Consider the following 21,076-nt stretch of genomic DNA (forward strand, 5'->3'; position numbering starts at 1 on the left):
TTGGTTAGTATGTTCGGGGTGGGGACCCAGAGGAGCATGGCCTCCCAGGAAGAATCGCCTCAGGTAATGTTGCTACTATGAGTATTGGGGAATGGGCCGAGCCAGACCATAAAGACTGGTTTGAGATCATAGACTGATGAAGATGATCACTGGACTGTAGTGTAGAGGATGAGAAACACAAATGAGTGGTTGTGGAGTGTGGATCCCAGTGTCTTTCTTTGTCTCACTCAGAGGAACACCCAAATCTTGGTGTTCTCCGTAATCCACAGGGTGAAGGGTACATCTTAGGCCATTTGAGATTGAGGGGACCACAGTATCTCAGGGAAATCCCGCTATATTACTCTTTAAAACAAATTTTTTTTTAACGTTTATTTATTTTTGAGAGACAGAGTGTGAGCAGGGGAGGGGCAGAGAGAGAGGGAGACACAGAGTCTGAAGCAGGCTCCAGGCTCTGAGCTGTACGCACAGAGCCCATTGCAGTTCTCGAACTCACAAACCCTGAGATCATGACCTGAGTTGAAGTCAGACGCTTAACCAGCTGAGCCACCCAAGTGCCCCATTGCTGTATTACTCTTAAAATACTTGGTAATGTATACTGATACAGCAGGCAGACCATGGCCCCACACCAGGGAGGAAAGGCAAAGAGGAACGGTTCTGAACCTAGCTCAGTTGGGGTCACATGTCAGGGGCACCAAAATGGGCAGGACCTAAATATCCATTTGTGTGGCTCAAACTTTGAAATCCTTTAAGAAGATGTAACCACACGTGGGTCAAAGGAGAACGTATAGAGGACCCAGGCTTATAACACACTATAAGCTGGATTGGCCTCATTTATCCCCCAGGTCAGAGCCCAAGTTAGCCTCATTGGCTCCAGCATGTTTGGAAAAAGATACAGGTATACACTGTCTTCCTTTGGCTGTTTTGCTGGTGGTTTGATTTGATTTGATTCCTAGAACATGCTGGGGTATACTCAATCTACTGGCCAAAGCAAAGAAGACCCAGAGAGTCCTGTTCTGGGGGAGGTCATCCTAGGAAGACCACAGGTAGTCTCAGGAGTAGTCTCCTCCTTTCTAGGCCTTTTCAGGCACTGGCAAAGGTCTTTGTGAAAGCTAGGCTTCTTGCAGGAAAGTAGCCTAGTTCCAGATGGCAGCATTTTGAGCTAAACAAGGTATGCTGGGAGCTTCAGGAAAAAGGAAGACTCTAGAAGTCAGTAGTCATTAAGGTGGGAGTGTGTAGGTGCTGCAGACAGTGGGAGGGAACTCTGCAGACATTGTGGGAGTGGGACTCTGGGAATGGCCATCTTTCTTCTTGATAGTTCCATGGCACTGAAGTAACACAGTTGTTTCTTTCTTATTTAGTCCTGGACGGTCCCCAGTTTCCTTTGACAGTGAAATAATAATGATGAATCATGTGTACAAAGAAAGATTTCCCAAGGTAAGGATTCTGAGGAGGGCTGCCCCTGTGGGAAGACTGAGGGTGAGGGGATGGAATGCTCTCTCCATAGGTAATCAAGAAGAGCAGAAAGGTCCCTGGCAGGAGGAGGATACAAACACAAGGCTTCCAGACTGCTGGAGAAGAGGCAGGCAGCAGAGGACTATGAGTCTGGGGCTCATGCTTGCAGGGCCTATATTTCTTCACTCCCTGGAGAGGTATCTAGAGAGAAATGTTACAAAGATGTTCTGCTATATGTTAGTGAGGAAGGGAAGAACTGGGGACCCTGTTTCTAACCATGCACATCAGGTCTGTAAGTCAGGGTCCCCATAGAATGGAATTAGCTATCAGAGAGCACGTTCCTTTGATGCAGATTTCTTAAGCAGAGCCTCATTACCAGGCCCATAGAGTGCACAGCAGACAGGTGTGCTGGACTGGCAGGAGGTTGGCCAGAGGGAGCAGGAAAGTGGGAGACAGAGTGTTCAAGCAGGAAAATGCTGAAGGAGGAAGGCAGATTACTCTCCTGGGATAGTGCAGAGGTAGGTTCCACAGCTCTATGGTTTGGCTGGAAACCACCAAGTGTATGGAACGAAGGCCTTTGTTTCCCTTTTTGCACAGCACGCCTATACATTCTGACCTGGTCTTCTCGTGCCAGGCCCTATTCCTGCAGAACACAGCCAGCTCTGTCTGAACCAGGGACTGACTCAGCCTCCCGGTCCATGACAGCAAGGAGCATGGAGTCCTCAAGCCTCTATCTTCATCCTCTGTCCAGACTTCCCTGGGTCTGTTCATCTGTGTATAGGATCTGCAGTGCGCAGTTGGTTTCCTACTCTTTTGAGAGTGTCCTTTTTCTAGACTCCAGTATAGTCTTCTGCACACACATGGGTGGCCTAGGGAAATGATATGACACCCTGTACTTTCCCTCCTGACATACACAGTGAAGCATAGCAGTTAGGAAGGACACACTTTCTGAAACCAGACTGAATGGGTTTAAATCTGCTTCTACCATTTACTAGCTATATGACCCCGGACAGATTATTTAACTTCTCTGCGCTTGATTTGCCTCATCTGTAATTTGGGATAATAAGAGTATTGATCTCATAGAGAGTTTATGAAAGTCAATGGACATTAAGCTTTTCTAACTGTGCCCAGGACATAATAAGCACTCAGTGTGAGCTATTGTTTCTTTGTTGCCCAGTGCCCTGTGGTCTGTGCTTTCTATGCCTTGGAGCAAGCATTAGAGAGTAAGAGTGAGGAAGATAGGCAGAATGAACAGCTAGGAAATCTTTTTTTTTTTTTTTTTAATGTTTATTTATTTTTGAGACAGAGACAGAGTGCAAGTGGGGGAGGGGCAGAGAGAGAGGGAGACACAGAATCTGAAACAGGCGCCAGGCTCTGAGCTGTCAGCACAGAGCCTGATGCGGGGCCCGAACCCACGAACTGTGAGATCATGACCTGAGCTGAAGTCGTACGCTTAACCAACTGAGCCACCCAGGAGCCCCTAGGAAATCATTTTTTTATGCTTGATCCTTACAAAGAAATTTGGGAGTGTGTAGTGTTTAAAATGCATCTCCTCCTGCTTAAATGTTAGGTGTTATATTATCATTTTAACATTGTGTATTTGTTTCGTATGGATGTCTCCAAGTCATTCATGTAAAGACGAACTGTTAGAAAAAATATGTTAAGATTCCTTTCCTTCTGTTTCCTCTCTCTCTCCACATACTGTGTGTGTGTGTGTGTGTGTTTGTACTTAGATGTGTGTTTATATACATAGTTCTGGGTAGTTTTTCCATAAGCACTTTTACTACATAACTAATTGGCCATTGGGCAATTTTGTTGTAAAGGATAAGGTCGCAAAAAATAAATGAGGGACATTCATTGAAAAGAACATAATGAAACACAAAAAACAAATCACAAAATTAAAAGGCTATTTGCAAACAAAATACACAAAATATTTGTATACATTCAAAATGTGTAGTGTAGATTAATTGCAATACAGCACAAATAACTGATTTTATTTTGTTGATTGTACGTAAGCATTTGTCTTCAAAGTCTTTTGGTCATAGTATTATACATTTTGTTTTTGCTTGTTGATTCATCTCCTTGTTTGGCATCACACTTTTTCTTTTTTGACCAAAATTTCATCCTTCATTAAGAGAAGTATCAGTTTCCCTAAATACTTGGGTACATATTTATAACTGAGTTCTGTATTGTTGTGAAAGCCTTCCACACTGTTTGTTCTTAGCATGTTGTCACATGTCGGTTTATAGATGTTCCAAAGTTCTATGGGAAATGTGGGTTCAAAACTCGGTGCCACTGTATAGACCATTATGAAGGCTAAGGTTTATATGATACAAAATGGGAATACTGCATTATTGGAGAAATGAAACCAAACTGTCAACCAGTTATTTTTTTCATACAGCAAAATTGCCTTATGGCCAATTAATTATACAGTAAAAATGTGGCAAAAATGCTTATGATGAAAATACCAGACACACATATATCCACCTAAACACACACTGGAAATCAGAAATTGCCATCTGGTGGCAAAGGAAAGATTAGACCACGTCCTAGATTGGCAGCTATGAACTTGTTAACTGGTGTGTATTTATCATTTGACGTGACTGTGCAGTTAGGTCCCCCAGAGGCTTCTGAGCTAAACTTTTATTCTGCTCTGTTGAAGGTCTGGGTCCGTGAGGAGGCAGGTTCACACCTTCAGTAAACACTCTCTGAGCATCTGCTTAGTTGAGTTGAGTCCTAAGGTCAAGTAAGAGGATCCTGAAATAAATCAAATTCTCTCTGACTTATAATTCCCAGTCTAGAAAAATGTTTAGAAACTAGCAGTGCCTATACACAAGGAGGTCTAGTGGCAGCATGGAGGAAAGGAAACCCTATTTGCCTGGAGGAATCAAACACTTCCCAGAGGAGAGACAGGTGATGTGTGAACTGAGATTAGAGGAGTGATAGGAGTTTGCCAGTCAGGCTTGGCAGGTGAAAAAGCTACATACAGGGAACAGCATGAACAGGCATGAAGCAGCATGCTAAAGGGGGAGAGCAGCAAACACTTCCAGGTCCTCAGAGCAAAAGAGCACATCTTCCAAGAAGTTGGGGGAGATAGGCAAGGTCACTTGACTGTAATGTTTTGACTTGACCTGACGGTGATCTTTTCATATGTCCAGTTGTCAGGTTCCCCAAATGCAACATCTGGAAACCAGGATCACAGAGCTTATCTTCAGGTTATTACCAGGTCCTTCAGGCTGAGCTCCCAAGTGAGCTGGAACTAGAAGCGAAATGTCACTTTTCCTGCTTTTATTTGCAGGCCACCGCACAAATGGAAGAGCGTCTTGCAGAATTCATTTCCTCCAACACTCCAGACAGTGTGTTGCCCTTGGCAGATGGAACCTTGAGCTTTATTCATCATCAGGTGATTGAGATGGCCCGAGACTGCCTGGATAAATCTCGGAGTCGTCTCATTACATCACACTACTTCTATGAGCTTCAAGAGAATTTAGAGAAACTTCTGCAAGATGTGAGTGTCCTTGTGCTGGAATTCTGGTAAATTCTCTGTGAGGTAGTGGATTATTAATTCCAAGCTAAGATTAAGGCTAAGATTTTGTTTCCAGTCTTCTCAGCCAGCTTGCCCCCACCTCCTTACTCATGTGCAGAGTCCACCCCCGAGTGTGGTTGCTGATGGACTTTGGTTCCTACTCAGTCCCCTGCATTGCTAAGAGAAGCCTGTGTGGTGTGAGAAGAACTCGGTTTTGGGGGGTTTTTCTTTTTCTGATTCTGATTCCTCTGCCTGAGGCTCCAACATTGGTAGTGTTTATAAATACCCAAAGCAGATGAACATAAGGGAAACAAAAGTAATATAAAAACAGGGAGGGGGACAAAACATAAGAGACTCTTAAATATGGAGAAAAAACAGAGGGTTGCTGGAGGGGTTGTGGGAGGAGGGATAGGCTAAATGGGTAAGGAACATTAAGGAATCTACTCCTGAAATCATTGTTGCACTATATGCTAACCAATTTGGATGTAAATTTTAAAAAATAAAAAAAATAAAAAAAAAAATATTGAAAGCCTAAAAGTGGCCCCAGCGGCTGTGGTGGGTTTTCTTCTAGTAGAAATACTGGTATAAGCAGAGCCTTCAGACTGGTTCTGCTCAGCCAAGGGGAAACAGGCTGGGGCTTGTACTATGGGTTTATCTATTTGCTGACATTCTGTTTACATGGTGAGAACTTTGTTAGTAGGGATTTAGGTATTTAGAGACCCGATCCTCCCCAGTGTGAAAAGTCTTCTCTAGGAGGCTAGAGATAAAATAACCCAGAGATGGTCAAGACCAGAGTGTCCAGTGAGTTCTTAACTACTGCTTCATGCTCCAGAGTTTGCTTTCCTGTTGGTCTCTACAAATAGGTGGTCAGATGCCTGCCCACTCAAATGACAGTTGCCCCATACTACACCATTAGTACAGTTTAACGGGAAGGACATGTACCTCTTTGTGTACTACAGTATTTCCTAGTCCAGGCCCCTATTACTTCTAGACCTATGACCTTGCTCTGGGGTAGTACCAACTGAGCTGAGAACCAGGGCTAATGATCAAACAGGACTTCAGTGTGTTGGTCTAGAAATTAGGAACAAGGAGTTTATTTTTTTTAATTAGGAAACACTTGAATCTAGAGACAGATGATTAAAAATGACCATGATTATTACTGTCAAATATTGGAAGATTTCTCATATATAATAGGTAGCAGATTGTTTTCCATTCTCTAAAAGGCCTGTTAACCCAGTGGGCAAGTGTTACAGTGAGAAAAGTTTTGATTTAATAGATGAAAAATTACTTCCTTCTACAAAAAAAAATTTTTTTTCTTATTTCAAGAATAATACTTAAATTCAGACATTGTAGAAATTTGATTTTAGGCAACTAAATTCTCATGCATATCCTTGGCAGCTCTTTGTTTCTGTTCAAGAATAACTTTCCAACAGTGGATAGGAATCTGGGATTGTGGCATCAGGCAAAGGATCAAGGTAGAGTGACTTCCCAGGTTGTTTGTATATCTAAGATTGATCTCCAAAAATGCTAAAGTCAGAGCCTTGCCCAAAACCTTCAGGCGTTTTCCCAAACTCCTGTCCCCCTGGGAGTAGGTTGTTTGGTGCAGCAAGAACACTGAATATGGAGTCAGTGCATTCATCTGCTCCCTAATTTGCTAGGTCCTGGGAACTCAGAAAAAAGTTTGTTGCAGGTTCCAGCTCAAGGAATTTGCTGTTAAGTGGGATTACAGACCCATCAACAAGTAAAAAGAACAGCTGTCATTTATTGAAGTGTACTGTGTGCCAGACACTACACTGAGTACGTGAATTATCTCACTTTTGTGTGTTATAGTAATTGTGAATTGGTGAGCACTAAATATTAGAGGTCAGTTCTGAGCATGGAGGAAGATATGCTGACTCTGCATGGAGAGTTCGGTAAAAGTTGAGTCTTGACAAGTAGGTAGGAGTTCACTAGGGAAAAATTTTTTGTTGTTATTTTTTTCCTTTTTTTTTTCTCCTGTGAAAGTTATTGTTTCCACATTAAAAAAATTTTTGAGGGGAATTATTTTCTTTTTTAACCACGTAATGGTGGGAGTAGGACACCATCATAAGTCGTTAACATGTGAATTTTGAATAAATAAAAGCTACAAGTTATATACAAACATCTTAGGCAATAATATTTACAAACCTGTGTAAACAAAACAAATGTAAACAGTAAATGCATCATGAGAGTCATCAAAAGATACACAGGAACAACCACTTAGAGTCAGTCTGCCCACCAGCAGCTGGCACCAGCCAGCCCCAGGAATCAGGCCACTCTGAGAGGTGTAAAGGAACTTGGGACATTCCAGGAATTGCAGATAAAGTAGTTTGGCATGACTAGGTGAAGGATGCCTGCAGAGAAAATTAGGAAGGGATGGGCAAAGGCTGAAGTGTCTGTGAGGAGCTTAGGTTTTATCATAAAGGCAGTGGGAAAATTATTAATGGTTGTAATTTGGAAAATGGCATGGTAAAATTTATATTTAAAATAATAAACATAACTTATTGAAGAGCACTTAATGCATACTAGATACTGCATTATCTCATTTAATTTATCTAATTTAATCTTCATAGCAACACTGTAGGTAAGGTACTACTATTCTGTAAGTCTACAGGTGAGGAAACCAAAGCTTTAAAGAAGCTAGGTTAGCCCAAGGTAACTCATTTCTTAAAAAAAAAAAAAAAAAAAAAAAAAAATTAAGTTTATTTATTTTTGACAGAGAGAGGGAGCGTGAGGTAGGGAGGTACAGAGAGAGAGGGAGACACAGAATCCGAAGCAGGCTGCAGTCTCCAAGCTGTCAGTACAGAGCCTGACGTGGGGCTTGAACTTATGAACCGTGAGATCATGACCTGGGCCAAAGTCGGACACTTAACCGACTGAACCACCCAGGCGCCCCAAAGGTAACTCATTTCTTAAGTAACAGAGCTAGAACCCAAACCCAGGTTTGTCTTATTCCAGAGCCTAAGATCATATTTTCAAACACTTAATCAACAAACATTGGCATCTGCTCTGTAAGAGGCACTATGCTAGTCTTAGCATGTAAAGGAAGAACAAAAGACATAGTGTCTCTGTTCATAAGGCTCTACAGTGTAGCCGTAGAAACAGATAACTAATTGTAAAACAACATGTGGGGGGCACCTGGGTAGCTCAGTCAGTTGAATGTCTGACACTCAGGACATGATCCCCAGGGTCATGGGATTGAACCCCAAGTCAGGCTCCATGCATGGATTTAAAATTCTCACTCTCTCTCCCTCTCTCCTTCCCTCTCTCCCTCTCTCTGTGCCCATCTCCCTCTCTCTCCTGCTCTCTCTCTCTCTAAAATAAAAAACAAACATGTGGCACCATGGCATGTAAGCAAACAAAACATAGAAGAGGGAGCAGTTAGTTCCTGTTCTTATGTGTTTGGGTGGGGTGGGAGGTACAGGCAGAGGATCTCAGTGAGGGTTCACAAAGTGGCTATTTGGGTTAAGTCTTAAAAGAATAAACAAGATTTCACATAGTGCCCAGCCTCTCTCTTCATTTCATAACCAGTTTTTTTTGTAATGGTCTTTATTTGCTAGTTTTCTTTACTAACAACCCATTCAGTCTAACAACCTGCTCAGTCTTCTGCCTTCTACTTTCCCTTCCCACCATTCCACAACACTGTTTCAGGCTAAAGTCAACAAGCAACCAGCTTGCCACCAAGCAACCAGTTGCCGAAGAGATACTATGGCCTCTTTCCGTCCTCATCCTTCTTCACAACTCTGCAGAGCTCTACAGTGTGAATTTGTCTCCTGGACTTTTCCCCCACTTGGGGTCATGGCACTGTTCTCTCCAGTCTTGCAGTCTTGCTGCCCTTTCACAAATTCCTTTTTGCCCATCTCTTAAATGCTTTTCATTTGGCTTTAGGGGGCGCCTGACTGGCTCAGTCGAAAGAGCATGTAACTCTTGGTCTTGGGGTCATGAGTTCAAGCCCCATGTTGGGTGTAGAGATTATTGGGGGAAAAAAAAAACCTTTAAAAATACATAAAATAAAAGTATTAAATGTTGATGTTCCACAGGGTACAGCCCTGAGTGTTGGTCTCCTCTTCCTCCTTTCTTCACACGCTCTCTGACAGCCTCATCTTCCGTGCCTTCTATTGTCGCCCATGTGTTGAGGACAGCCACCTGGCTGCTTCTCTCCCTGTTCTCTTTAGCCCCTGGTCAGTATTGGAGCTCCAGTCCACTGTTTATTGGTTCCACTCCCACTTCGACTTCCAGATTGGTTAGTATTTTTTGGTTGTAAGTAATAGAAAGCTAACTCAAAGTAGTTTAAGCAGGAAGGAGAAACTAATTATAAAGATGAAAAGGGTGGGTTTTAGAGAATTAAAGACAGGAATGCAACCCAGTCTTAAGGGACCAAAACTAGAAACCAGAAACTGTGGGAAGCTCAGGAAGTGGTGATTCCCCTTCCTGCCATTTTTCTCTGTGCTGCTTTTCCTAGGTCTCTTTGGTAGATGTGGCCATCCCTTTTCATCCAACAGTAGATTATACTCTTCTAGCACACCGATAAATAACAGTTGTCTTTCCGTCCATTTTTACATTCCTAGGAGAGTAATCCACACTTGTCAGCTGTTGGAGGTGGGATGGAAGGTTCAGCCACACGATACAATTGTAGCTACTAGAAGTCAGAGCAGTTTCCATAAAAAAGATAAAGGCTCCTGGGCTGAGTAAATACCCAATAGAGTATCTAATCTAGGTATCTCAAACTCTGCAAATCCAAAATGGAGCTTCTCCACCTTCCCTTACTTGAACTACTTGTTATATTTCCTATTTTATTTATGGGTTCACTGAACTTTCCCTAAAACTGTAGTTGCAGTTCCCTTCTCTTCTTGCTTCGTCCAACCCTCTGCTGTACTCAGTCATCTACCTCTGAAATGGCCCCAGACTGTGTTTCCTTCTATTCTTCCTGCCTTGATTTATGCCTTTTTTATGCACATTATTACAGCAGTCCATTAATGGGTTTTTTCTGCTTTTAGGCTTGTGCTCTTTAGTGCACCATCCACACTACAGCCAGAGCCATCTTTCTAAAATACTGTCTGGTCGCATCACTCCTGCTTTGAAGCCTTTCTATTCCTGACCTTCTGCCTGGGGTGGGGAGTGAACAATGAAACTCCCCTGAGGATTGTCCCTTGAGCCAGGGTCTCTGTGACATTCCCCGGTGTCATGTAGTGTCCTGAAGTTCACACAGTTCCTGTGAGCGGCTTGCTGTCTCTCATGGCACACAGGCCTTCCCTAAGTCCTTCATTTTGCAGAAGTCTCTGTTCTACCAACTTGTGTCTCCCCAGAGTCCACTCTGCCCAGCCCAGTCCTGCATTAGCCCAACCACGATGTGCCAGTGGATTGCTTAACCAACCTTTGTCTTCTCTACAGGCTCATGAGCGCTCAGAGAGTTCAGAAGTGGCTTTTGTGATGCAGTTGGTGAAGAAACTGATGATTGTCATTGCCCGCCCAGCTCGGCTCTTGGAATGCCTGGTGAGTGGACTCCAGAGAAGGTTGGGAGGGGGTGGAAGTATCCTGCTAACAGCAGAACTATGGTAGTACCACCGTCATTTCTGCTGCTGACGTCCTTGTTTAAATGTGGTATGCTGGCATTGGGCCCAAATGAGTTCCTGTGAGGAAAATGGCTGGTCCTGAGGGGTATTCGTCTGACCCCACACACTGAGCAGACCCCAGGTGAGTGGGCTTTGGGCGGTGAGGAGCATAGGCCAGTTCCATTGGCACAAGTCGAGTCCATCAGTTCATCATGCAGCAGCACTTAGCACCTGCTCCACGCCACACACTGGAGACACAGACTTAAACACAGCAGAGTCCCTGAGCCTAAGGTACTCCCTCTGTAGTGGAGCTGGTCTTTCAGTGCCTCAGGTAGGAGGCATGGAGACGTAGAAATAATAATTATGATACTGCAAGTAGTGTTGCAACTGAGGGAAGTCCAAAGTGTGACAAGAACATGGGGAAGGAAGGAGGTGCCTTAGTCCTCCTTGGGATGGACGTTTGGTGAAAGCTCCTTAGAGGACACAAAGCTTGGGGGACATGAAGGATGATTATGAGTTTGCCCGGGAAGGGCATTCGATGGAGCACAGGGTGAGTGTGAAGAATTGGTGAGGGAGAAACCTGGAGGGTAGGCGGGGAAGCATCATGGAGGGTCCGGATCCCTGCTCCAGAGTTTGGGTTTATCCTGAGGGCCACTTGGAGCCATCAGAAAGTTTAGGTAAGAATGTGATATGGTCAGATTTACTTTTTTTAACCAGCTTTATTAACGCATAATTTATATACAATAAAATACATCCTTTTTGAACATATACACACCTGCATAATCACCACTGCAGTTGAGATAGAGAACATTTCTTTCACCTCAAAAAGTTCCCTTGTGCCTTTTGCAGTCAGTCTCTCTCCCATCCCTCACCTCCCACTGCCAGGCAGCCGCTTATCTGCTCTCTTCCACTGTGGATAGGTTTGCCCTTTGTATAGTTTCATGTAGATGAAATTATGTAGTATGTTCTGACTTCTTCCAGCATAATTTTTTTTTGTTTTGTTTTATACATGTTACATGTATCACTAATGGGTTCCTATTTGTTTATGAGTAACATTCCATCAGATTTACTCCTGAGAAAGATTACTGTGGTGGCAACATGGATGGTGAATTGGAAGAGAGGGCAGGATGACCAGGCAAATAGCCAGAAGCAGGAGTTCGTGTGCAGATAGGAGTGGCCTGAGGAGGCCAGTGGTAGGGGCACAGAGAAGAGGTAGATGGAGGAGCTTTAGGGGTTTAGGAGACAGACACTCTGACCAGGGACTGAGGAAAGAATAAGAAGTTAGAAGGACTTCCAGATCTTGCCTAGTAGATTAATCCACGTTTTAAATTCATTGGAGAGTAAGATTACTCTCCTCTGGCAGTGGATGTTTCTCCAAAATATTGAGACCAGAGATGAGGGAAGCCGTGGAAGCTGGACTTGTGGTCAAGCAGAGGGCCTCTTCCTCAAGAACATGAAGTCCATGCTTGGACAGGGCTTGGAGTCAGGCCTGGGTTTGAATGCTGGCTCTCTGTCCCTTCCTGTCTCTCTGACCATGGATAAATCAGTGCATCTATTTGGGCCTTGATTTCCTCACTGAGGTCATAGAGGTGTTAGCCGGGTTTAGCCCAGAGTGTAGCACTTAGTAGGGACTCAGTAAATAGAATCCTCACTATTCTGTGCTCTGTGCAGACAAGGACTCATGTGCTGTCCACATGGCACTCCAGTCCTAGCACGTAGGAGGTGCTCGGTAAATATCTGAAGGCAGGCCTGAACGTACTTGTGCGTGTGTGTGTGATAGTGCCATCTGGCTGGCAGAAGGCTTTGGACCAGATGAATAGGTTGAGCTATCTTGAAGCCAAAAGCTTTGGTTCTTAGTGTGAGGAAGACAACACATGCTTAGGGTGTCCAGTCTGGAGCTCACCTGGAAGACAACTTTGTCCCCATTCTCATGATCCATGAATCATGATGTTTCTGGGTATTCGGAGGCAGGGGTGTCCCATCACAAAGAGAAAGTCTTCTTGTTCATCTTCCTCCAGGTATGTGCTGTGAAAACCAAAGCCTTCACTTGTAGCCCTCACCACTGACCACCTCTCTCCCCTGGTACAGGAGTTTGACCCTGAAGAGTTCTACCACCTGTTAGAAGCAGCCGAGGGCCATGCCAAAGAGGGACAAGGGATTAAATGTGACATTCCCCGCTACATCGTTAGTCAACTGGGCCTCACACGGGATCCCCTAGAGGGTGAGCATGCTGCCTGGTGGCTGTGAAGAGGCCCCACAGCCAACAAACTCTAACCTCAAGAAAGCCACTTGGAGAAGAGACTTAGATTGGACACAGTCACAACTCAGCATCAGGGGCCTCAGGGCTATCAGAGGAACCGTGTATTCTCTGTCAGAAAACAGCTTCTCCTTCAGAATTGTTCACATCTGCCTGACATTAACCCAATCTGGATTGGCGTGAGGCCAGTTGGGTTGGATTTAGAATGTCAAAAGAGGTCAACAACAAAAGACCACAATTACATTTTCAAAAATGGCTCCCTCCTCTGCATGCTTACCTCCTAGTCTGCCACCTTACAAGTTCTCCTGTGCCTTTGATGTGTCCTGACACGGGGCTTCACATTGTGCCCCTTCATGAACCCTGGGCTTCTAAGTCCCAGGTCTGTGCTCATCCTGCTCCTGCCTTCTCTGTTCCCCAACCCCATCCGGCAAAGCAGGATAGGGACCAATAGCCCACCCTTGGGCCCTGTTTTCCAGGAATTGTCCTAAATTTGAGTGAAACTTTTTAGAATTTTCCAGGCCTTATGAATGGCACTGGACTTCTAGAAATAGGAGTGGCAGTATTATTTGGCAATTAAGTCCAAAAGCTGTGACTCTTCTGTGGATAGAGCCACAGGAGTGCACAGATGCAGGAAATATTAATGCCTACTTTGCACGTACCTGTCATGTGATGTGAGTGGACTACTGACATTGCTATGCACACCTTTCTCTTGTGCCCTTGCTTTGCTTCTAGAAATGGCCCAGTTGAGCAGCTATGACAGTCCTGACACTCCAGAGACAGATGATTCAGTTGAGGTAAAGAGCTTGAGCTTCTGCCCCAATCACAGAGACTGGGCCCTGTGAAGCAAAGGCCCGTGAGTCCTCTGTGAGAGAATATCTAAAAGGAGGGTTAGAGGAGTGGGTGGTTGTGCATACTGTCTCAGAAGTCATTCAGCTCCTGACTGAGGAGGAATGGGCTGGGGCTGCAGCAGGACTAAGAGCTGAGCTGATCCTGGGGCTCAGCTTCCCCAGGCACGTGGGCTCTGAGAAGCATGCCTGCCTTCTGCCTTTGCTCTTGTCTTCCAGGGCCGTGGGGCATCTCTGACTAAAAAGACACCCTCTGAAGAAGACTTTGAGACCATTAAGCTCATCAGCAATGGCGCCTATGGGTAAAGGCAGAGGGGAGGGTGTAGCCAGGACTGGAGCTAAGTCAGCCCTTGGACTCTTCCTTCTAGAAGTATATGATACCCAATTCTCTGGGCAGCAAATGCCTCAGGATAGACCCTCTCCCTCTCCAAAGCCAGGAGTCCAGGAGAGACAGGAGTTGATTTTCCTCTGACATGTGGGCATTGTTCCTTTCCCAGACAAGGTCCCCACCTCTCTTGGTAGCACTCCTCCTGTAGTGAGCTCTGGGGAAGTCTGAGCTGTGTCCTCAGGACTTGGTGTTATTGGGAAATTGAAGAGCTCTATGGGCAGGGGGCCCACATCCTTTTTATCGATAAGCTCACCCCTGCTCCTTTGTTCTGTGCATTTACAAGGTGTGATAGGAGGCATTTTGGACACCCCAGCTCTGGGTGGTGGGGAGCACGGCCCAGGTTGCTGAGGGCCCATGGGGGCTGGGCCGGGCTGTGTTTCCCAGGGCTGTATTCCTGGTGCGGCATAAGTCCACTCGGCAGCGCTTTGCCATGAAGAAGGTCAACAAGCAGAACTTGATCCTACGGAACCAGATCCAGCAGGCCTTCGTGGAGCGTGACATACTGACTTTTGCCGAGAACCCCTTTGTCGTCAGCATGTTCTGCTCCTTTGAGACCAAGCGCCACCTGTGCATGGTGATGGAGTATGTGGAAGGTACTGGGGGAAGGGTGACCTGGCATGGAAGCCAAGGCACAACATGAGGCTTAGCCCTGAGCTAGGACCAACAGCTTTGAATAGGGGTGAAGTTTCAGAGCCCGGCTTCCCAATCTCTCTTTGGCATTGGTTTCTGCCTTAGGATCTCAGAGACCATTTGGCCATGGTGGGCGCAAATCTCCCTGCCCCTCATAGGGAGAGGCTTCTGGAGCAGTAGCTGCCATGCGGCTCCCCATGTCAGGTGCAAAGAGAGGCATTCTGGGACAAGATGTATCAGCCCAATAGTTGTAGAATCCTGCACCTCAAAGCCTGGACGGTCTCTACTGCTGGCGTCAGGCAGGAACAAAGGAGGTAGCAGAGCCACATAGCCTGAGGTTACGTGCTGGGAGGACTGTATCTGGACCCTCAGAAGAAAGGAATGCCATTGGCCTGGCTGATGGCTTGTGAAGGGATCACCCCTTGAGAACACAAAATGTTCTGGGGATGGAATAAAAGAGCATCATGGGGCATATGGGGGAGAGAGAGCAGTTTTGCCAGTGGCCTTCCCACTTCCCTTCTCGCTGCTATGTACAACTGCCAAAGATATTTTGCCTAAGGCTTGAAGTTGAAACACAAAACTCCCCTTTTAATTCAGGGTACATGCTGAGAGTTTACGATGTTATCTTACTGGAAAACCAGAGGATAGTTGTCAGGAAGAAAATAAGTGAACAAATGCTGAAGTCTCGGTCAGATGTGTTTATAATATACAGTACTCATACCCTAAAATAACGCAGCTGCATCCCTGCAAATCCACTCACAAGTACGGAAGCCTGGGTTCCTACCCTCTCTGGCCTGAACAGTGGCCCTGACAGCCATTGGCAGATTCACCATGCTGCCTACTTGTCTCCACACTCTGTCTGCCCCCATACCAGCGTTGGAAGGGCTAGATTCACAGTCTCTAGCACGAGGCTATTCTGTGAGGCTGTCTCCTCTGGGACCTCAGAGACTATAAAGCCTAAGACCATAGGGAACTGGATCCTTCCTTCATGGTAGCCTGGGCTTGTTGCAGGAGGAGACTGTGCTACTCTGCTGAAGAACATCGGGGCCCTGCCTGTGGACATGGTGCGTCTGTACTTCGCAGAAACCGTGCTAGCCCTGGAGTACTTACACAACTATGGCATCGTGCACCGTGACCTCAAGCCTGACAAGTATGCCCAAACTCTTGGTTCCTTGTCCAGGGTCTCTCTTGGATCTCTAAATAGATGGAGGCAGACACAGCATGTTTGAATCTATCCTAGAATGGATGCTAGGAAATAGTGCTCTTGTGGGTGTCCGTCTAGGCCTAGTACTCTAGCCCCTGACCACCCCAGATGCAAAGACCATTGCCAGTAAGTCTGGCAGGCACATAAGACTTCGGTGACATGTAAGAATCACTGAGAAGCTCCACTAAAGAAACCAAGCAGGAACGAAAGAATCGGCACATCTAGTAGATGGATAAACAAGTGTTCTAACATTTACTGGCCTCTCTGGGCCAAGCACTATAATCTGGACTGTAAAATAGTCCCTGGCCTATAGAACATAAGTTTAGTATGGGAACAGAAATATCTGAGTATAGGCTGCTTCTCGGAAGGCATAAGTCAGATGGAAAAGGTGAGAGGAGCTTTCTAAAGCCAGGAAACAGGATTTGCAAAGGCACCCACCCAGGTGTGAGAGAATGAGACCTAGGAACTACAGTATGCGGAAATGGAGGTCGTTAATTGGTCAGAGTAGTAAGAGAGAAGGCTGGAGAGATAGGCAGGGATTAGATCATCAGGGGTCTTTTTGTTAGGTTTGGGTTTTATTTTAAAGGGTTGGAGGCACCTGGGTGACTCAGTTGGTTAAGTGTCCAACTTCAGCTCAGGTCACAATCTCACAATTCATGAGTTCGAACCCCATGTCGGGCTCTGTGCTGACAGCTCAGAGCCTTGGAGCCTGCTTCAGATTCTGTGTCTCCTACTCTCTTTCTGCCCCTCCCCATTCACTCTCTGTCTCTCCCTTTGTCTCTCTCAAAAATAAACATATAAAATAAAATAAAATAAAATAAAATAAAATAAAATAAAATAAAATAAAATAAAATAAAATAAAATAAAATAAGATAAGATAAGATAAAATAAGATAAAATAAGATAAAATAAGATAAAATAAAAAATAAAGGGTCCTAACAAGTTTTCAAAGGGCCTGTTAGCCAAAGGTATGATAGAATGACAGATTTTAGTTTAGGTTTAGAGAGTCCACTGTGCAGTGGAAAAGGTGGTGAGGCTGTTGCAGTAGATCAGGCCCAAAACAACCACACCTGCAGGATGCAGAAGAGAGGGGATAGTGTTAAGAAGTAGAAAGGAAACCAAAAGGTTGGGGTGGGTGGTGGAAGAGAAGCAGGGGAGCAGGAGTCTGGGATGTCATCCAGACTTCTAGCTCAGGACTAATGCATGGGGAATAGCCTCTTTTGTGAAAAGTGGCTTTGACACTAGACAGACCTGAGTTCAAATGACCCGTTGTTAACTCTGTGAGTTTGGGTCTTTTCATTAAACCTCTCTGAACCTCATGTTCCTCCTCTTAAAAAATTGGGGATAATTTTTTATTTATTATATTAATTATTTTATTAATAATTATTTATTCATTATCAATTATTAATCAACTGTTTTTAATTAATAATAAATTAATTATTTAATTTATTTTTTAATTATTAATACTGGTCTTTGTTGCATTAGTTACTGTGTAAGACCTTTTGGGAGCCAGGATATTTTTATAAGTAATAAACTACTTGTCACAGAACTCAGAGATAACAAAAATCATTTTCTGAGAAGACCACTTAGGCGGTGTGACTCTGTTTTGGACAGGTTGAGTTCATGGTGTCCATAAGACATCTGGGCAGTTAGTAGTCATGAAGCTCATAAAAGAAGTCAGATGCTGATTTGGGAATCAGAATAAAGGGGTGGCAGGGTGAAGCCTTTGTCATGAAATGAAATGGTCCCAGCAGAGTATGTAATGGGAGAACAGAGAGACCATTCTCTGTGAGATCTTATTTCTGGTTTCTCCCAATCAACCCTCCTTTAAAACCAGCTGTGGAGAGGTGCCTGGGTGGCGTGGTGAGTTAAGTGACCTACTCTTGATCTTGGCTCAGGTCATGATCTCACAGTTCATGAGTTCAAGCCCCGGCATCAGCCTCTGCGCCGACAGAGCAAAACCTGCTCGGGATTCTGTCTCTCCTTCTCTCTGCCCCTCGTCTCTCTTTCTCTCTGCCCCTCCCCTGCTTGTTCTCTCTCTGTCTCTCTCTCTCTCTCTCTCTCAAAATAAATAAGCTTTAAAAAATTTTAAAACCAGCTGTGCACATGGAGCAAGATGATTCACCCCTTTCGCCTCTCCCTGAGTCTGGGTATCGTGAGACACCCAGTGAGAAAAGAGGGCTGGGTATGGCTAGAGCCTTGGGATGCGGCTGATCTTTCTGTGGAAGAAAGTCAGTCCATCAGCTGGCTGGTACCTGCCCCCAGCATAGAATACAGTTGAGGGGAGTAAACATTAATGAGTTGGGGGAATGGGCAAAAGGCAGGTTAGTTCTTGTGCAGAATGTAGTACTCACAAAGCCAGAGATTTTTTTTTTTCATAGGGGCCGGTCTCCTTGATGAAGCTACCCTGCTTATATCCCACAGGAACCCTGTGGAAGCCTGACTGGGAAATTTTGGCATATAAAAAATCAGCACTCTTAGAAAACTAGGAAATAACCCTATACTTTTGTTTCTCTGGTTTCCCAGCCTCCTGATTACTTCCATGGGGCACATCAAGCTTACTGACTTTGGCCTTTCTAAAATTGGCCTCATGAGCCTGACAACAAACTTGTATGAGGGCCACATTGAAAAGGATGCCCGGGAGTTCCTGGACAAGCAGGTACAGAAGGATAGTTGAGACCTTGGGAGTTGAGTTCCAGACTTCAGAATAAGGGTAGGGGGCCATATACTTAGCTAGATATTAAGACTGGGAGCTCCTGTCTTTTCCACCTTTTGGTTCCACGGAGGTATTGAGGTAGGTAGAACATTTGGAAAATAGGGTGGGCCACAAGAATCATATGGATATAAAATCCAAAATCATCTTCCTCAGGGTTTGGAGAAAATAGGTCATATAACCATTGTTACTCTCAGAGACTAACCTGAGATTTGTCCTGAACCTCCTATAGCCTCGGTCAAGGGCAAGGCTCTTCTGGAGCCTGTTCTTGGAACACTGCTCCAAGTCTCCACTGGATTATGGTCCAGCTTCTTGAGAGTAGCCTCTGGATGTTCCTTGATTTGACAGTTCAGGTTGTGACTATTTGCAAATCCCTGTAGTAGTCGTGTGACTATAGGGTCTGTCCTTTGAGAGGCTGGAGGGCAGAGGCCAGTTTTGGGAACAAGATACCAGAAAGAGTTGTTAAGGGCTCAGGGAGTGGTTGTTCCAGGCTAGAAGTGTATGTTTTGGTTAGTTAGGAAGTATGTAAATTCACTCCGACAGTTCCAAATCCGATACCCTGGGTCCCTATTGATCTTGTTCTTTAACCAAAGTAAGCCAAGTCTTCCTTCAGAGACTTTCTTCTCCAGAGGTGGGAACATCCCCGCTTCTTCAGCCATTATGCCAATGAGCTACCTCAGGATGCTGAGCCAGCCTGGCTTCTCTGTGCCCAGGTATGCGGGACCCCGGAGTACATTGCGCCTGAGGTGATCCTGCGTCAGGGCTATGGGAAGCCAGTGGACTGGTGGGCCATGGGCATAATCCTGTATGAGTTCCTGGTGGGTTGCGTCCCTTTCTTTGGAGATACTCCGGAGGAGCTCTTTGGGCAAGTGATCAGTGGTAGGTACCATCACCCTGGCATACTGGGGAGACAGAGTCTGGATCCACAAATATGATTTACACATGCACCTGTGAGGCTTATGAGTTCTTGTTCTGAATTTGTGTGTATGTGTAGTATGTTTGCCTCTTAGATGCAAATGTGTGTGGGTACATGTGCACTGTGTGTGTCATGTGGGGCTTGTTCCATTTGTGTTCATGTATCCCCCATATGCCTGTGTTGTGTATGTGTGAGTATACTAGTGTCTGAAGTGTAAAGGCAGGGTGAGCTGGATCAAGAGCAAGCTTCGGGCTAGGGTATGTGCGACCCCCTAGGAGGGCAGGAACCTATAGAACTTAAGGAGTTGGGTCCTGGGCAAGGCTTTCAGTGGCTCTGGGCTGGGCCCGTTATGCCTCCCTACCCATGTCTTACCATAGAACCCTCTTCTTTATCTCCCCACTCTGCCTGCCTGCAACCTCTGAGACCCTTCTCTAAACCACTCCTTCCCTCTTACCCCCAACTCTTCAGATGAGATTGTGTGGCCTGAGGGGGAGGATGCACTGCCGCCAGATGCCCAGGACCTCACCTCTAAACTGCTCCACCAGAACCCTCTGGAGAGATTGGGTGCAGGTAGGACAGGCCCCACTGACCTTTCTCACAACTTGGAAGAGGGAAGAGGGAGGTTGAGTCCATGCAACCGGGAAGCTCAGGCTTCAGATATGGGCAGCGCATCTGATCCTGAGACTGCCCTGCTCCTGTGAGCACAAGGAGAAAGGTGCCATAGCTGAGGCATTCAGGACTGGCCTCTTGAGGTCTGGGTTCTCACTGGACTTGCTGGCCTGGACTCCACACAGCTCATCCTGAGCCTCGCCCACACCCTCCCTGTCCACAGGCAGTGCTTCTGAGGTGAAGCAGCATCCGTTCTTTACTGGTCTGGACTGGACAGGACTTCTTCGCCAGAAGGCTGAATTTATTCCTCAACTGGAGTCAGAGGATGATACCAGCTACTTTGACAGTAAGGCCACTGGTGGGATGGGGAGAAGTGGGGATCCTACCTGTTTGCCCAGAAACACCTGTGCACCCTCCACTTGGTACTGGGAGTCACTTCTCCAGTCCTCTGAGGTCTGATAAAGGTCAAAAGGAGGCACCACCCAGGGCCTCTAAAGGGAACTGTCCTGTGTGTCTGACCCAGCCCGCTCCGAGCGCTACCACCACGTGGACTCAGAGGATGAGGAAGAAGTGAGTGAGGATGGCTGCCTGGAGATCCGCCAGTTCTCATCGTGCTCTCCAAGGTTCAGCAAGGTGCGATGGAGCAGGCCTAGGCTGGGGAGGACTGGGAGAAGAGGACCTGTCAAGGAATATGCCTGGGGCAGGTTGGGGGGAGCATGTGACGGGGCTACCCCTAGGAAAAGAGGAAGAAGGGGCCCAGCCTGCATATGACAGATATCACAAGAACCACTCCAGGCCCTGACGTCAGAGATGCCAGGGGTGAGGCCCAGTCAGGCCAGTGGAATAGCCGCTTCCTCGAATTGTTCATCTGGTATGGAGGAGGGAAGGGGAAAACTGGTTCCAGTTCTTGGGTTTCAGGTGCCAAGGATACTTTTGGGAGGTGTGGCTGTTGGGGCCTGTCCCTGGC

At 45.8% G+C, this 21,076-nt stretch overlaps 1 protein-coding gene across 9 annotated transcripts in view; it reads left to right on the plus strand.

Moving 5' to 3' along the window:
• The window catches only part of MAST2 (microtubule associated serine/threonine kinase 2), a 225,052-nt gene that overhangs the window by 198,805 nt on the left and 5,171 nt on the right, over positions 1-21,076 (plus strand). For 8 of the 9 annotated variants that reach the window (XM_030323924.1, XM_030323925.1, XM_030323927.1 and 5 more), the window contains 13 exons: positions 1,359-1,434; positions 4,751-4,960; positions 10,388-10,489; positions 12,637-12,769; positions 13,538-13,599; positions 13,870-13,952; positions 14,423-14,631; positions 15,680-15,818; positions 18,398-18,530; positions 19,298-19,463; positions 19,969-20,070; positions 20,333-20,455; positions 20,633-20,742. In XM_030323924.1, the coding sequence (XP_030179784.1) occupies positions 1,359-1,434; positions 4,751-4,960; positions 10,388-10,489; positions 12,637-12,769; positions 13,538-13,599; positions 13,870-13,952; positions 14,423-14,631; positions 15,680-15,818; positions 18,398-18,530; positions 19,298-19,463; positions 19,969-20,070; positions 20,333-20,455; positions 20,633-20,742 (1,648 nt within the window). The remainder of the gene's footprint in view (positions 1-1,358; positions 1,435-4,750; positions 4,961-10,387; positions 10,490-12,636; positions 12,770-13,537; positions 13,600-13,869; positions 13,953-14,422; positions 14,632-15,679; positions 15,819-18,397; positions 18,531-19,297; positions 19,464-19,968; positions 20,071-20,332; positions 20,456-20,632; positions 20,743-21,076) is intronic. The other variant, XM_030323930.1, reaches the window with a different exon arrangement.

Source organism: Lynx canadensis, chromosome C1, assembly GCF_007474595.2.
Source record: "Lynx canadensis isolate LIC74 chromosome C1, mLynCan4.pri.v2, whole genome shotgun sequence".
In the NCBI taxonomy this organism is placed as follows: domain Eukaryota; kingdom Metazoa; phylum Chordata; class Mammalia; order Carnivora; family Felidae; genus Lynx; species Lynx canadensis.